Source organism: Thunnus thynnus, chromosome 3 (assembly GCF_963924715.1).
Source record: "Thunnus thynnus chromosome 3, fThuThy2.1, whole genome shotgun sequence".
Lineage (NCBI taxonomy): Eukaryota > Metazoa > Chordata > Actinopteri > Scombriformes > Scombridae > Thunnus > Thunnus thynnus.
Window position 1 is genome coordinate 32,599,519 of NC_089519.1, and position 17,380 is coordinate 32,616,898.

Genomic DNA, 17,380 nt, shown 5'->3' on the forward strand with positions numbered 1-17,380 from the left:
GGTGGGATTGCAGTGAGCAGAAGTTTTTGATGTAAACAGCTTTGTTAGATGTGTGTTACTGGAAAGTAGAGGAAAACTGAGCCTTTTATTCATGTTTGAAACAATTCTTACAGTCCCCAGTTGATAACATACATGTGCCTGTGTGTATTATGTGTGTATTATGTATTAACGTGTTGTGTGTAATCATGCTACCACAGTGAGGCTTCTTTGGCAAAAAATAGTACAAACACATACTCACAACATGCAAGAGAGTGTGACCAACTCCAGCTAGTGACAGGCGCATGAGCTGTGTGTGTGGTTGCGTGTGTGTCAGCGTATGAGTGTATGGTTTATGTGTGTATTGTGTGGAAATAGTGTAGGAGTGCCATGTGTCATCACAGTGTGAGCTCCTGTCCCCTTAGTGTCTCCCACTGAGCCCTCACACCCCTCACACACAAACACACACAGACACAGACACACACACACACACGTGACGGACAATGTTCCAGTGTGACACGGTGCACAGTTAAGGGTTTTTAACATGTTCAAACATAATGTAAGGCATGAACAAACTGCTCCATGCATGTTGAAAAAAAACACAATCTATAGAAGGTTTCAGTGCGGTTATTTGGAACTTGAGTACGATCGCTGTGTTCACATCTGCCCAAACAAAATCGTACCGAAGGGGAAAATGAACAAGAGTCGCATCCAATTAGACAAAACAACGCAGGTTTGAAAAATGCTCTTTGATAATAGAGTTAGGTTGTGCTGATGTAGCCCGATCTAAAGCCACTGGTCTGAAGCCACAATCAATCAACAAAACCAATAGGAAAAACGTCAAACACTATGAAATCAAGACTAAGATTGTAAAAAAAAACTGAATTTTGTGTTGATTTCATTTGATCAAATTGAAAGGGACAATGTGGCATCTTTGCTGTAACTGTTTCACAGATTGTCTTATGAGTGAAAAGAGGTCCATGCAAAGTAAAAAAACAGAAAATCTGCCTAACTGGGGGACATTATAGCAAAATTATAATGTTTCTCTGGTATTTGAGCCTTTTCAGTAGCTGAGTACAGTAATAATATCCGTCCTGGCCATGACCAGATTAACCTGCTAAGAGACCCCGGGGCAAAACGTAACCGTGCCCCAGCTTCAAATGTGTGTGGAGCTGAATAAATGAACAGTAAACCCTTCCTGGTAAGGCGAGAAAACAAAAATGATTTTGCTCTGAAAACCTTTCACACCAGCTCTGCTCCCCCTATAGATATGGGACATTAAGCAGCACTTTATGACTGTTATGTCACCGCTCACCCCCGACCTCCGCCACCAAGGTGGTACGCCCCAATCGCTTTCCCTTATTGGGAGAGTCCATTTGTTAGGCATAGAGGGGAGTTATTGGGGGAAGGGTATGATGGTGAATGAGGGGAGATCATATGTCATTATGTCATCAGGCCCCTACCTCACACTTCATCAAAGACACCATTTTCTTTTCTCTCTGCATCCAAACGTCTCTTTTTATCTTCATCTCTCTTTCCGTCTGCTTGTTGCTGAAGTCTTTCATTGGCAGAGGCGGGATGGAAGCACTCTCGTCCTGACCACACTCTCCATCCTCATCCCCTCCTTCCTCTTCCGTTCCCTCTCTTCATTTTCTCGCTCTCGCATTATTGCTGATCTCAGCAGAGTGCTAACACTCAGCTGATGGACTCTCTACCTCCAACCCCCACCCCAAACTCTGCTTCTTCCCACCATCTCCAGTCTTTTCCCTTCATTCCTTTCTTTCTTTGCCTTCTCTCTCTCTCTCTCTCTCTCTCTATCTCTCAGTGCTTGTGCCCCCCTCGAGTTTGGCTTCATGTTTGATCAGGTGAGCGGAGAATGAAGAGAAAAGAAGGAGGCCAATATGTCTGATCTTTTGTTCCCTTACTCTCCTCCCTTCTCCTTCAGCTCTGTCATGTCCATCCGCCCTTTAATCACATATATGTTTTATTAACCTTTATTTATCCATGGGAAGGTTTGCTGAGCAGGCATGCTTATCGGCAAACACCCTTTTTTTTTTTAACAAAAGCACCTTGATGGCAGGTTTTAAAGTAATAATGTGTCAAGATCAGTGGACAGTCATTTCTTTTTCTGTGAATTAGTTGTTGAGGACATTTGTTCTTTTAAATTTGTTGTTGGACAGGTACAGTTTGACGCAAAAGGTGCCTTGCTCAAGAGCATTATGACGGTGGTAACAGCATGGAAAGTGTAATCTGTCTCAACTAGTGTTGAAGATCAAACACGTAACCTTTGATCTGCTTCTTGCATAAATTAGCTGTCTGTCATTCCTGATTCATCCCTGCATCCATCCAGATGTCCCTTAATTATATCTCCACTCTGTTCGTACACCGTTTCCTCTCTCCTGCTCACCCACGTCACTCTTTCCTGTCTCTATAATCTTCCTCCAGTTTTTCCATTCACCTTTCACTCTTTCTCTCTCTCTGTCTCTCTCTGCTGGGCCAGCTGATTGGCCCACCTGTCCCCCCGTCTCCTGCCAGCGTGACTCTCGGACCTCACGAGGGCACAACGTCTGGACCTCTGTATCCTTGTTTGTGTGTGTGTCTTTCCTCTCGATGTGTTGGTAGGTGCTTGTGTGCTAGTGACATGTCTTGGTGAGTGCGGTATGTGCGTCTTCCTGTGATACTTCATAAGAGGCTTTACAGCTTGTTTTGGGAAACAAATTCCCTGACAGCTGCTGTTGTGATGTCGACTGTAGGGTTGAAAACTCTAACTTGTAAAAGATGCACTAATCAACATTTTCACGTCAAAAACTGATGTGAAATGTGTAAGGTGAAAGGCATCATTCATACTGAAAAATCTAAAAGAGAATTATTACCCAACTCTGCAGATCTACCAAGCCTTTTGGCCTCATTTAGCTCATTATTTCGGATATACCGCATGCAAATTCCCTTCGTGTCAACCCTAATTTCCAATAAAACCACTGCATGTAGACAAAGTTAGTGACTAGCTGGTGAAGACAGTCAAACATCTCACAACTACAGAGTACAAACACATGTTAGTGGCACATTTCACACAGGATCTGGTTCGGATGTGTGGTTGTGTATCAATATTGTATTTCTGACTTCTAATACATATCAGTTAATCATTACACTCCTAGTGGACAGGCAACTGATTGTTGTTGAATTGAAGCTAGTTATGTGTTCTTCAGTTTCTTGTGGAGTGGCAAAAAATTTAACCTGTTTGAAAGCTAAAGTCTTTAACACTAAGGGCGTTTTCAAACATGCCTTGGTTAGTCCAGTTGAATTGGACTCTATCTCATTTTCTGTCTTGGTGTCATCTGTTTGGGAAGATCTGAACACAGCGGTCACACTCAGGAGTGGACAAAACAACTGAACCAAGACCCTTTGAGGGTGCTGGGAACATGAACTGACCTCTATACGACCCTGCTACTAGGTGTAATCTGCAAGTTTGAGCTGAACGGCTCCCGTAGCCAGGTGTGCTTTGTATACTGGGATGCAGATGAGTTAGCAGCTAGCCATGTTCAATCAAGGTCTGACCAGGACTAGCACAATGGAGAAGCTTTTGGCCAGAGGACCTTTTTCTGGACCTTTTTTGTGTGTTATGTTCTCACAACGAACCACTGAGATGGAATGAACATATTCACGTGGGTTTTAGTGATGCATTTTGGCTTGCTTGAATGTTTTTTGTGTGAAAAGAAACCAAACCAAGTTTACGAACTCATCCATTGATTTGGACCAGAGCAAACAAACTATAGGTTTGAAAACGCCCTAAATCGATCGAATGTATCAGTGATAAAATAATCACTTCCCAGTCAGGAACAGGAAAGTGTTTAACCATGTGTACTGACTTCTGCTGAGATGACTATGATATATGTTAAAATCACATTTGGCAGTTTACTGTCAGAGAGGTCAGAGGTCAGAAACAGGTAAAGAGTGACAGAGACGGTAGCTGGATGGAGCCAGTAAGGATTAAGTGTCTTGCTAAAGAACACTTCAACAGGACAGATGCTTGTCAACACTGTGGGTGTGATGAAGAACCTAACTTTACCCCCCCACTGTCCTCACATTGTGTGTGTGTGTCGGTGTGTGTTTGTGTCTGTAGCTCTATTTTTGTTCACAAGGGTGTGTGGGTGTGCACAAAGCACCACACACTGAAGCAGGCTTTTAACAAAAAATGATTTTGTTTAAAGGACATGCCACCAATTTAATGTCAGTTATTGATTTAAAACAGTTAGCTGATCACTTTCAATAGTTTTTCTCTAACTCAACCTTTTTCTTATGTTTGCATACTGCATTACTGAACTGTGACTGTTGAAACTAACACAAACTAACCAGTTGTTTAAGGTTAATAATTCACTTTCTGGTGTCCTGATGTAGAAACTAATTCACTCAAAAGGAGGAAACGGCAACCCATTAGCGCTCACCTCCACGTTGTCAATTACTTTAGTACATCAGGACAACGTTTGTGAAGCCTTCTACCCTTCACATGAGTGTGTGTGTTCGTATGCAGCAGCGGCAGGCCTGCAGGGTACAGAGTTGGAGGGTATAGAGGAACGTATAGGAGAGTGATGAGCCTGTAAATGACTGCAGAGCAATAATGATAATTGAAGTGATGGCAAAGGGACAATTTTCAGTCAGGTACTCTTCTCTCTCTCTCCCTCCCTCTCTCTCCCTCTGTGACCTCATTTTTCCCCCCCCTTGCTGGACTTCATTTCCTCTCTCTATGTTCATACATTATTTTCTCAGAGGAGCAACTGTACTTACTGTAACACCTGTGTGTACACTACCAATTCCCAATGTTTGAGTACATTTTCATTTGGTGTTGGAACGTGACCTGATTCACAGCAAAGTTAACTGAGGTTTCACTCAGTCAGAGGCTCAACAACCGTGATTTGTTTTATGTTACACTTTTTTTTTCCATCTGAAGGCCTGAGTCGATACAGCTGAATAAATATCTTTATGAAGACCTGTTTTATCTCATCTGCCCTGTTTCTGACGCAAACCTCAGTTGTGAGTTGTCCCCGTAGTGAGTCAGAGGTTCCTGTTTCTTCATGTTGACTTCTGATGTCATTTAGTATTTCTGCCAGATACACCAGTGACTCAGTATTGCATCTTTTTCCCCCTGTTTTTCTAAGCTCCTAAGGTGAGAAAGAGTTTTTTCTTTCTCACCTGAAGAGTTTGTCCCTTCTCTCCTTTAAGAGACTAACAGAGGCAGTTTCAGTCTTATGCATTTACATTTGTAGTTGGATTATGTTTGACAGTAGGGCTGTTTCTGTCTATCTTGATGCCCTGTATAGGCCAGTTGTCCATCGGTGCCCCTGAGTTTATATATTTTCATAGCCAAATAAATTTATGATATTTTAGTTCCATTCCACTTCATGCAACTTCAACTCTGTGTCAAATCATCATAGAACGACCCCTTTTCTGAGGGTCTTTCTACAATTTTTTTTTATCCCATTGTGACTCTATTTCCCAATCCAGGCAGCCAGGCAATGATATATGTTCATGCTCTTTTTGTACAATGCCCCATTGTGTATGAAAATATATAAAATAATGGAAACCAGCTTCATAAATGAATAGAACTGAAAAAATATGCATCCAGGTTTGTGAAGGCTTGTCACTGACCGCATACACAGTCTTGTGTGATTTATGTACTGACTGAGCAGATATTTATTTAAATTCAAACTTAAACTTCACGATGTCCAGAGCATTTTTTTGATTCAATATGTACTTTTATTTCGTATTCTATTTTGGTTTATGTTTTCCTAGATTATACAGCTGACTATGCACACCTGGGCTACATTTAAATTAATGAAGCAGTTCATTAAAAAAAGTGTGCTGATTTCGACGGGGTAGACAACATTTAAGCTGACCACAGCTGCCTTCCAAGACACAGCAAACTACGTTTTTTACAGACACTTTAGAGAATTAGAGAGGTCTATTTTTGAATACTGTCTATCTGAACCTTCATTAGGAGAGTTGTAGGGGCGTATATGGTGTCCTCTCATTGACTGACTGGCCCAAAGTCTACTGCAAATGATTAGATTACTGTGTGACGTCACAGCACAGCACTGAAAATCAATGGACTGCCATCCCTGAATACTAAATACACTAGTCACTGTGTGTGTGTGTGTGTGAGTCCCCTCTCCTCTTTTCCCCCCTCTCATTAATTCTTGTCCTCATCAAGTATCTCTCTCTCCAGTGTGCTTGCCAAGAACGAAGTCAGCACACATGTATGCACACGCACACACACATATGCACACTTCACAACACCGTGACAGAAGCTTTCTCAGTCACGACTTGCACAGCACAAGCACACACTCTCCTAGAATCCAAGCGAGAAAAAGTGAGACTGACACTATTAACACTAAAAATCTAACTTAAGTCTCAAGCGCTGCTAGCGGCTCCGAGAGGCTGCAATGTTTATTACACAACATGGTGCTAAACGGCATCGGCCATTATACCAATAATAAAAAATGTTAACTTTGTCTGGCGCTAGAAGAAAAGTCATAGAATAATTATAATCATAATGTAATTCCACGACTTCCCTAGTTTGGGTCCAACTAAGGACTTGTGTCTCACCTCCATCTCTTCCTCCTTTCTTGTTATCTCTGTACTGTCTCTAATAATGGCTTTGAATGCCCCAAAATACCTTTAAAGCTTAATGTTGGCCTTGTGGTAGCATTGAAGAAACGTGAAGTAAAGAAGGTTAAACTTCTGGAAATCTCATGAAAATCCAGCCATTTTTTTTAAAAGTATAGTACCTCAAAGAAAAATTGTTGTCATGTGGTTATGGTTGTGTCAATACAGCTAGGCATGCAGCAGCAGAGTCAGCTTTTCTGACGTTCAATAGACCTACATTATAAAGGGGACACAAAACTGTTGTTATATATTTTTTCATTCTCAGAGTATAGAAAATCTACTTTACTTCTACATATGTAATCTCAATGTGAAGTCTATAGTTGGAGATGGCAGATTGAGACACTGATGCACTGATGTGATTGTCCTTGTAGAGCAACTTTCATTAATGAATGGGCACCACCAACAGGTTTTTTCCATCTTCACCACACACACTTTTGTACTTCAGTGTTTGTGAGAACCAGTGTTGGGCAAGATGACAAATTGTCAAAGTAACTGTTACTGGGATGAGTAACTGTAATGTGAGTACTGAATATCACATTGTAATCCCTTATGCTACTGGTTACTGAAAAATTAATCAAATTATTGTAATGCGTTACTGCCCAACACTGGTGAGGACCTTCGTTAACATAACTCATTCCCCTGCTCGCAAATATTTACCACCACATCTGCATGCTGAGTCCAAATCTTTACCTTCACCTTAACCTGAATCCTCTTTTTATAACCTTTCCATTCATTCATTCAACTTATACAGGGATGGTCCAGTGAGAATAGTTTACTCTCTTTTACATTGGTGCTCTGTGTACACAAGACAGTAAAAGCATAGGTGTTACCAAAAAAAAAGCAAAAAAACATTCAGACAAAGACTAAAACTTAAAAAAACTGCAACAGAAACAATAAATTAATACATCTGAATACAATGATCAGGGAAATAAGCCAAGTTCTCCTTGCAAGAAGCTCAGTTTTAAATTTGAGTACATCCAGAGCAAGCCAATCAGAGAGTTTTCATATACTGCAGAAGATCAGATGCAACCCTAAAGCCAAGTCTTAACCCTCAAAAAGCCCTTCTGGAGAACTCAGGACTGGCCAAAATGTCTTAACTTCCCAACAGATCTTCACTCTCAAGGTCTTAAATTGATCCTCACATTGATAGGAATACACGAACAAACACACACACACACACACACACACACACCAAGAAAACATAGTAAATATATGCTAGCTTCTTGCTGCACGCGTTCATCCCAAGACCTTGCATTCAATTAAAAATGTTCTATATTAATATACATGAAGACTTGAATTATGACTATAGTTGGCAATATAGGCCAAGCATGGTAATTGCGTGTACACTTTCACTGTGTGTGAATACAGAAATACATTATGTGTATATGTGTATGCACCATAAGATAACAGCAGAGTGTATTATATATGTAGGCTGTGCTGAGTGATTGATCATAGGGAGCAGGGAAAAGCAGGTTACTGCAGCGCTCGCTCACACACACACACACACACACACACACACACACACTCATTCCCTCTCTGAGCGTGCTCCTCTCGGCGTTTGCTCTTTCTCATTTCCCCTCTCTCTCCCCTCCCCCCCCCCTTCTTCCGTCTCCATCTTTGCCTTCCCTCCTCCTCCCATCCTTCCTCCAAACCTCTCTCTCTCTCTCTCATTCTCCATACATCCCTCTCACCACCCCCGTACCCCACCACCCATCACTCTTCCCTCCTTCCTGTGGTCTTCCTCCTCTACCTCTATCTCCTCCGTGCTCTTCGAGCCTCTCATGCCTTCTTTAACGGCCAAACCCATCTTGTATTCTCTCTCTCTCTCTCTCTCTATTTCTCTGTCCTGTTATCCAGAGCCCAGGGGAACGGAGAGACATCGTCACGTGTCCTCTACTTCTTCCACCTCCTCCTCCTTTTTCCACCCTCTGTTATCTAGCTGCAGTAGTACAGCTCTACTCTACTGCTGCTTTGGCAAGGGGAGGCTTCATCTCTCTGTCTATTTATTGTATCTGTGTATCCATACCACGCTATCTATCTATTGATCCATCTACAGATCTGTGACAAATTAAAGGTGAAGCCCACATAAAATGGCAGGGGTTCATATGAGGAGTCATTTTAAAATGTTGGAAGGGAGAAAGTTACAGAAATTGTCGGACACAACCCTCCCAAATCCGATGTCAGAAAGATGTTGAGGGATGTGGTTTCAAGCCTGATGCTTATAATAAGATGTTGTAGCATCATGAACAGCTTCAATTCCTTCACATAGAATCTACAAGTTTCTGTAACTCTACTGGAAGGATGAAGACGTTTTGGAGTTAAGATGATGATGGTGGAGAGTGCAATCTATCACCTTGTTCCTGTAGATGTCTGTCTATCTACACACCTACCAAAGAAACTATCTAGGTACCTGCACACACATAAAATGTCTGCTCATATTCATGATAACATTTAATCAAATCAAATTTTCCCCAAATCAAAAATTCCAAAAGGATATTTATTTAGGATATGTTATGCATCATCAGTTTATGCTGCTGATACTTGTATGTGTGCTTGCCTGAAAGTCGCTTTTCAGGGAGCAGGTTTTTGGGGCCAGATACCTCTTGCTGTGTGTGTGACTTGACATTACATAACTTCATAGTTTGTCGCTATGAATGTGAGGTTAGTGGCTACAGAGCAGGGGAAGTGAGAAAACAGATAAGAAAGAGCTAGCTACACGCTAAAAAATTACGAAAAAAGTTACAATAGTTTGCAATTCTTGCAAGCAAACACTATACGGTCAACCAAAAACTCTGCACTGCCTTTTCTTCTCTCTGCCCCTTCACTATTAGCTATTTATTAATATTCATTATTAGTAAGTTATTCTTTATAATAATACCTTTCACCTTATTTCCACCTTTGGATGCAAGAAGGCTGAAAACTGCAGGCGCCCCTCCTGGGGACCCCAGGTCTGTGAGTCCATGGGGTGAGCGGTGGGTCCCTACGAGTGAGGCATGTCACTACCTTCAGTGGTCTTTTTTCCCCCAAAGAACAAGATTTCACTACATTCAGAGAGTTTGACAAACAACAATCAACTCAAAGTCTCCTTATTATGTTTCTGTGGGAGCTTTCAGCCCCATGTGAAAGCTGAAAGCTCAGGAACAAATCGAGTGAGACAAGAAATTGTCAAATGACTATTTCTGAGGTAAGGAATGACCCTTCAAGCTCAACATTCAGAGAGTATTGCCACTCAGAAGTTTAAGTAGTGTTGACATCATGCTCTACTTTTGTGGCAGCAAGTGACATGCCTCTCTTCTAGGGACCAAGGAGGTCTGCATTTGGACTTGTTGGCTAGACAGTCTCTGTTCTAGCCAACATGTTTCTCACAAGTTGCTGCCTTCGAGCATCTCATGGGCATTTCCTGTCGCACAACAAAGTAAAGGTGATGAAGACATCGCTACATGTTAACACACCTGTAGCGAGGACTGGCTACATTTCCCTCTTGCTTGCTTCTACGACATCTTGCGATCATGAATGACAAGATGAAGGAGCTAAAGGGGTTCGAGAATGGGGCTGAAAACACATCAGGGGTGATAAATATGTGTCATATCTGCTGTCGTAATCTGGTATTGGTAGTGTAGTGATTTCACATATCATCCTAATAAAGTATATTTTAATTAAATGGAGAGAGAAAGAGAGGAAGAGAGAGGGAAGGAGGAAACTCGGCTACCACCTTCTCAGCTATTGCCATAACAACAAACCCACTCCCCCATCTCTCGGAGAAGTGACATTTCACTTTGCCCTGGTTGCTGCTCCCTGCAGTGCTGCTCTGATCCAGCCTCTGAGTGTGTGTCTGTGTGTGTATGTGTGTATATGTTTGTGTCCTCATTAAAGGAGGATAGCGACTGAGGGGGAGTGGCCCCTGATCACACACGCACACCTTGTCAAACCAGACCTCTGCTGTGTCTGTGTGAGTGTGTTTTAGAGAGGGAGAAAAGAGAGGAAGTCCTGCTACGATACGATGCACACACACACACACACACACACACACACACACATACACACACAAACACACACACACACAGATTCAGAGTAAGATTAAATGTAAAAATTGAGATCTGTTATCTTTACACTTTGGCTATCAGTGCTAATAAAACATACTGAATTCAATTGAAATGAGTGTGTGTGTGTGTGTGTGTGTGTGTGTGTGTGTGTGTGTGTGTGTGTGTGTGTGTTGTAAATATACAGTATGTCTGTTTGTTTTCCAGGCTTTCTCCCTTGACAAACACTCTATCTCGTTACCATCTCCACCCATCCCCCTCTCTCCTCCTTTCTCGCTCAGGCAGCCATATTTAGATCACACAACAAAAAAAAAAACACACACACACTCACACACACACTCACGCCACCTGTCTACACACACCAGACTCAAAATTAAGTAATAAGCGAGTAGATAATACTCATTATTTCCTGTCTATGCAGATTTTTTTTTCTTTCTTACAAAAAATGCCAGATTTTTGTTTTCCCAGATTGTATGTTCCCACACATTCTATTTCAGATGACTCTGTCTGGTAGAGTTTCCAGAAAACAAGGCCACTGTGCACTGCAAATGCTATTTTTTTTTATCTGAATTTGTTTAATAAAGGAAATAGATCCCAAATATTTTTTATAAGAAGAGAAAAAAACCCTATCAATAGGTGAATTAGAGAATACAAGTATACAGTAGATTACAATGGATATTTAATATTTCTATGTAATATAAATAAATACAGATCAGTCAGTCCCTAAAAACACCTGAAAATACACCCAAAGCACACACACACATACACACACTCACTCATTCATACACACAAGCATTAAATAGAGTGAACAGTCGTCCTGGAGGTTCGTCCGGTGATGGAGCATGAGAGGTTTTTGCTTCCTCATATCAGCAGTGATGCTTTCACTCAGTGGACACATAAATGTGTGCTTTTGGCAAAAACCTGATTTCAGAAATGTCCGAAAATAGACATATAGCTTCCTCCATCAGGGTAAAAAATGAAGAGAAACCTGGCAAACACACGTAGACTCATTTGTCATGTAAACCCTTAACTAAGTTTTTTGAACTTTTTTTTGTGTTTGCATGATGAAGATCCAGAAAGAGGGAGGTAACTCTGCAGAGTAACAGTTGTGTAGAGTTGTGTGATGGATTATTTTAATTATTCAATCTGGAGAAAAGGTAAAACAAACTCCCAGTACCTGATTGCCCCAACAAAGCGAGGGTTAAAGGGTAAACAGGTAGCCATGTAAACACATCCTACACCTTTTACTATGAAGAGCAGGGTACACATTAGGTACCATGTGGACAATAACAAAAAAAGTACACAAATAAAAAAAGTCAAGAAAAGAAAAATAACAATTTCCTGCAGGAAAATTAATTAATAGAAACATTTAAGAAAAGTATTACACAAAAAAATGAAGTTAAATAAGTCATAAGGTTGTAAGAGATGTTACTGGACTCACCCGGTGAGCACGACCACAAAGTCCATGACGTTCCAGCCGTTCCTCAGGTAGGAGCCCTTATGTAACGCAAAACCCAGAGCCAGGATCTTTATCCCCGACTCAAAACAGAAGATGGCTATGAAGTAGGGCTCCGTCTCCTCCTGCAGGGGAGGGAGGAAACAGGAGAGGAGAGAAAAGAGGATGGAAAGGAAACAGGAGAGAAGGGTGAGAAGGAAGAAGAATGAGAAGAAGAAGAGAAAAAGAAGGTAGGTGAGGAATAGAGGGTCAGTGTGGGGCAGATTGTCAGTCAGGTTGTGCTCATGTGGACGTTATTTTAATGAGATAAGTGTACACAGTTCTCACAATTACTTATTTGGATAAGTATGAAGAATTGTGAACCATTGTGAATCAATGCAAGTATTGAAAAAGCATCTTAACTAAAATGTCTTACCCAAGAGCGAACATAAATAACCTAATCAAATATACGAAAACTATTTTACAATAATTTATGATATTGTGGCAAAAAATAGAGCTGTCACTTTAGATATATAACATATATAATATAACATGTGTAGATGATATAATATGAATCACATTGAGAATATAGTTCTGCTTCTTTGTTTGTATAAAATGTGTTTCTTTCTGTGTTTGTATATTTCTATCTGTAAACACTCAGTTTATGCACTGCATATTTGTGCATATAGTGCATTTGTGTGTGTGTGTGTGTGTGTGTGTGTGTGTGTTACCAGTCGTTCCGACAGAGGTGTCTTGTCTCCGTCGGGAAGGTGCTGTTCCAGAGCCAGGACGATGCAGTTTGCAATGATGGTGGTGAGGATCATCCATTCAAACGGAGTACAGCTGGAGTTAAGGCCAACATCATCACCAACAGGCAGCACACACACACACACACACACACACCTCATTTACAGCATGTGTACATTACAATCATTCACACTGGACAGAGCGATCCACTGCTGGTCAAAATTTCTCAACATATTTAACAATATTCCTGTGTTATGTAATTCTGGTGGCCCGGTGCCAGAACTTTTGTGACCTCTTTCCTTCTCTCTTCGTGTGACACTGTCCAATAAATCTGCTGAAGGAGGAAAGTTTCTCTGTGCTCCCTTTAAATCTGAGTTGAAGGCGTGTACCTACGAGTGTGATTTGTGACATGACAACTAATTTGAAGCCAATCATACAACTTATACAAGTGTGATGTGGAACTTTTTTTGTGGACAAACCATATCAGGCACAAATTATTATTCAAAATTATTTTATATGTCTTAAAACATGTCTTGAGGGGATCTTTGAGCAACATACCACATAACTGTCTCTCTGTAGTCTCTCTCTACAACTGTGACAATACAATAAAGGCAAAAAATGACCCATGCCCCTTGATATAGAAGTTGATGACAAAATCACATTCAGTAAGTTGTCTCAAAAATGGTGATAAATAAATAGTTAAAAATACTCTGTTTTTCTTTGTGTTTGTGTGTTTTTTCTATCGTTTTCCTGTAAATCACATTGTGGCTCATATGTTTGTTTAAATGTCTCTGTAAATCCAATTAACTCTGCTTGAACTCCAGTTGACTTTGATTTCACACTGGTATGTAAGCTCCTGTTGTCCCTTTATATGTGTGTCACAGCTCTACGTGGCCATTAAGTCACTGGAAGTTCCTAAATATAGAATTTTTCAAGCTCAAACAAAGACAACGCGAGAGAGCTGAAGATGTGAACGCACCGCGCTAGCGAACAGAAGAGCGGCGATGACTGACGTGATTTATATTTTAACTTGAAACGAGTGAGTTTATCACAGCTTAACATGAGAATAAAATTCCTAAACACACACACATACACAGTGAAACACACGGGCTGACTCACAGAGGTCGCCTGGTGGTGCAGCCAGCTTTTCACAGCGCTCCATCCAGTCAAGTGTGTTTGTATATGCTGTGGTGTGTGTGTGTATGTGTGTGTGTATGTGTGTGTGTCCATGCCTGAGTAATGGCTGCTGGAGGGGCTAAGATGACTGGATACATCCAGACAGATCAAGCCTGTGCCTAATTGGCCAGTCATTATCCTGTTAGCTCGTATATGTGTGTATGTCTGCGTGTGTGTGTGTGTGTGTGTGTGTGTGGGAGAACATGTCTATTGTCGTGTTTACCAGATGCAACGTTGACATTGACACTATGGCCGGAGGACGGCCTCTCTCTGTGTGTGTGTGTGTGTGTGTGTGGGATAAGAGGCTGCTGGTTGATGTGAGAGGATCAGACAGGTCGGTCTGAGGAGTACACACTAACAAGACAACGGTGAACTACGCTGCACATGCTCGCTGGCAGACACTTACTTGTGGTGCACGCAGCGGTGGAAACGGTGCACCAGAACATACGGGAACATTTAAGAGCAGACGTTGAGGTAAAACAGCATTTTAGCTGAGATTTTATAAGTTTCCTTGTTATATTGGTGAAAAACTTCCTATGTAGATATTTTACACAGTTTGTAAAGTATAACTTCTGCTGCTGAACATAACCTGCCTTCAGCCCAATTATCAGGCCCTGTAGTGCACAGTCTCCAGTTACTCACTTCACAAATAAGCAGTATGTGTGTAGAGTTAGGTGGCGTTCAGACTGATATGAGCTCTGCGTGAAAAGACGCAGCCCTCTCGTTCATTTGAGCAGTGCGTTGACGTGATGGGGCTGCTCCAAACTCATTTTTGTGGGGATGTTTTTAAATCTGTTCAGCTTATATACATATACAGTGCATATTGAGGAGACAAGAGGAAAGGAGAGGAGAGGCTGATATTCTATCTGCTGTCTCTCCACAGATCTCTATTTTTTGAGTGGCTCTAATAGAATGACGGTTTGAGAGCCCTTAAACTTAGTCAAGTCAAGTGAAGTCTATAAAATTAGCATACATATCAGGTCAATTAGCTAAAATTAGCTGGTCAATTAGCCAGTTTTCTTCTTCTTCTTTTATATCTGGGAGATGATACACAGCTACGTCGCTAACATGCTGCCATCCAGTGGGCGGACTCACAGTGACCATGCTTTAGTACTTATTACTGTCTGTTATATGAAGAGTGGATATATTGTAAACAGGTTATTTTGATTTGACTTCCTTTTCCATTTAGTTTATTGATTTTTAAAAAGTTGATTGAACTCCTTCTCCCGTTCTTATGTTTAGCTTTGTTTTATTTTATTTTTGTCAAATCGCTATAAGTAACCGTCCTATCAACTCGCTGGATTTTGTTGCAAATCAATCTACAGTAACCTTATGCAGCCCACAGATGTGTGTGTGTGTGTGTGTGTGTGTGTGTGTGTGTGCAGACTACATACTAGCCTGCTACAGCATCTATTATTCAGCAGACACACACTCTGCTGGCCTAACAACCTGCTGAAAGCAGGAGGTAACACTCCCTCTGTGTGTGTGTGTGTGTGTGTGTGTGTGTGTGTGTGTCTTGTTTCCTCCCATTTCTTCACCTCCCTGCAGTCTCTTTCTATATCTGTCTAGCTCTTTCTTTCTTTTGTGTCTTCTTTCCCTATTTCTGTTTCGTCTTCTCCTTCTTCTCTTGATCTTTATTGATTTTCCTTTCATCCGCTCATATCTTTTCTCTCACCATCTCTTTCTTTTTTTATTTTTTTAATCTCTCCATCTTTCTTTCTCTACTTGTCTTATCCTTTTTCTTCCTCAAGCTGACTGCAAAAAAGTAAACGACCTCTTTCCTTTTCCTCTCTTCCATTCCTCAATCCATCAAATTTCATCTTCACATCTTTTTTCCCCTGAATTTCTGTCTCTTTTATTCTCATCCTTCCATCTTATTCCTTTTTTTCTGAGATTGGGAAAGACAGACTAAGTGAGAAAGACAGACAGACTGACAGAAAGAAAGAAAGAAGCAATTAGAAAGCCGATTTTTTTGGCAACAATATTATTGGTGAACACTGCAAAAGTGTGTGTGTGTGTGTGTGTGTGTTCCTCTCTCATTAATTAAAATGGCTTTCTGATGGCCACAAACAAGCCCTACCCTGCCAAATACACTGACCACACACACACACACACACACACACACACACACACACACACACACACACACACACTGTCTCTCCTCCTCTTTTCACTCTTTATCTCTTCTTTCCACTGCAGGCGGCTACTCAAAGCAAACAATTAAACACACACACACATAAAACAGCATGTATGCAAACACCATGAACATCGACACATATGTACACACACACACACACACACACACACACACACACACACACACACAATGAGAAAGAGAATATCCCACATCAGCAATATTTTGCTGCTCTGCTGCCTATTACTGTGTACACACACACACACACACACACACACACAGACTATGATACTGCCAGCAAGTGTATTAACTTATTACAGAGAGAGAGATGACTGGTATTTATGCACAGGTTCCACTCTTCAAGCTAAATTTCAAAATGGCCGGATATGAGCAGGAGTAAGTAGATTAATGTTAGACAATAAGTCATCACACTGTACTGGAAACATGTCTTTTCCATTTCTTTAAGAAGACTGATGTTAAAAGAGTTATAGGTTTTATTATCTTTTATTTAAATTGTGGTGATGTGTTTTTAGATTTCAGGATTTTATTGTTTAGTTTTATGTTGATTATCTCATGTTTCTTTGTCTTTTAACATCTTGAGACCATGTTGTAAATCATATCATATCATATCATTATAATCAATATAAGCACATGGTTAAATCATCCAGGTATTAATATACAGATTTATGTACAGTAGACATTAACCATGGACTTAATTTGGGCAATTTAATCACAGTTTTTTTAAATAATATATTTGGGCTACATGATGACCTCAAAGGACAGACCACATTATAAGCAGTACAGTAATTACACCAGTATGATATTACAGCCGTACACAATTATCCTTTATGATAAAACTTCTGCTACACCTCAATGAATCCACGCCAACACCAGAGTTTACTGTATGTACAGTATGTTCATCTATGGAAGAAACCAGCATCATTCTACCTTTCATCAGCGTATTCGCAGAAAATAGATGTTTTATAATAAAGCTCTTGTGCTGTGGACTGAAGAATGAATAAAAAACAAAAAAGAAGACAAAAGGAAATCTCTCCAGTTTGGTGATGCAGTTTGAATCCTGTTGCTGAAACCTGGATATGTACAGTAGATGCCATTACCTATGTTACATTTTCTGTTAAAATGATAGCTTTGGTTCTTTTTGGATGACTCAATGATACCTTCTTGATTGACTTTTAGCTGTTTCTCTATGAC

General features: G+C 40.7%; 1 protein-coding gene across 1 annotated transcript in view; it reads right to left on the reverse strand.

Annotated features, from left to right (window-relative positions):
- LOC137180165 (voltage-dependent P/Q-type calcium channel subunit alpha-1A-like) overlaps window positions 1-12,941 on the reverse strand; it is a 71,936-nt gene extending 58,995 nt beyond the window's left edge. The window contains exons 1-2 of the mRNA XM_067585442.1: window positions 12,843-12,941; window positions 12,118-12,257 (exon numbers count right to left, since the gene is read on the reverse strand). Of these exons, the coding sequence (XP_067441543.1) occupies window positions 12,118-12,257; window positions 12,843-12,935 (233 nt within the window). The 5' untranslated portion in view covers window positions 12,936-12,941. The remainder of the gene's footprint in view (window positions 1-12,117; window positions 12,258-12,842) is intronic.
- Window positions 12,942-17,380: the final 4,439 nt, after the last annotated feature.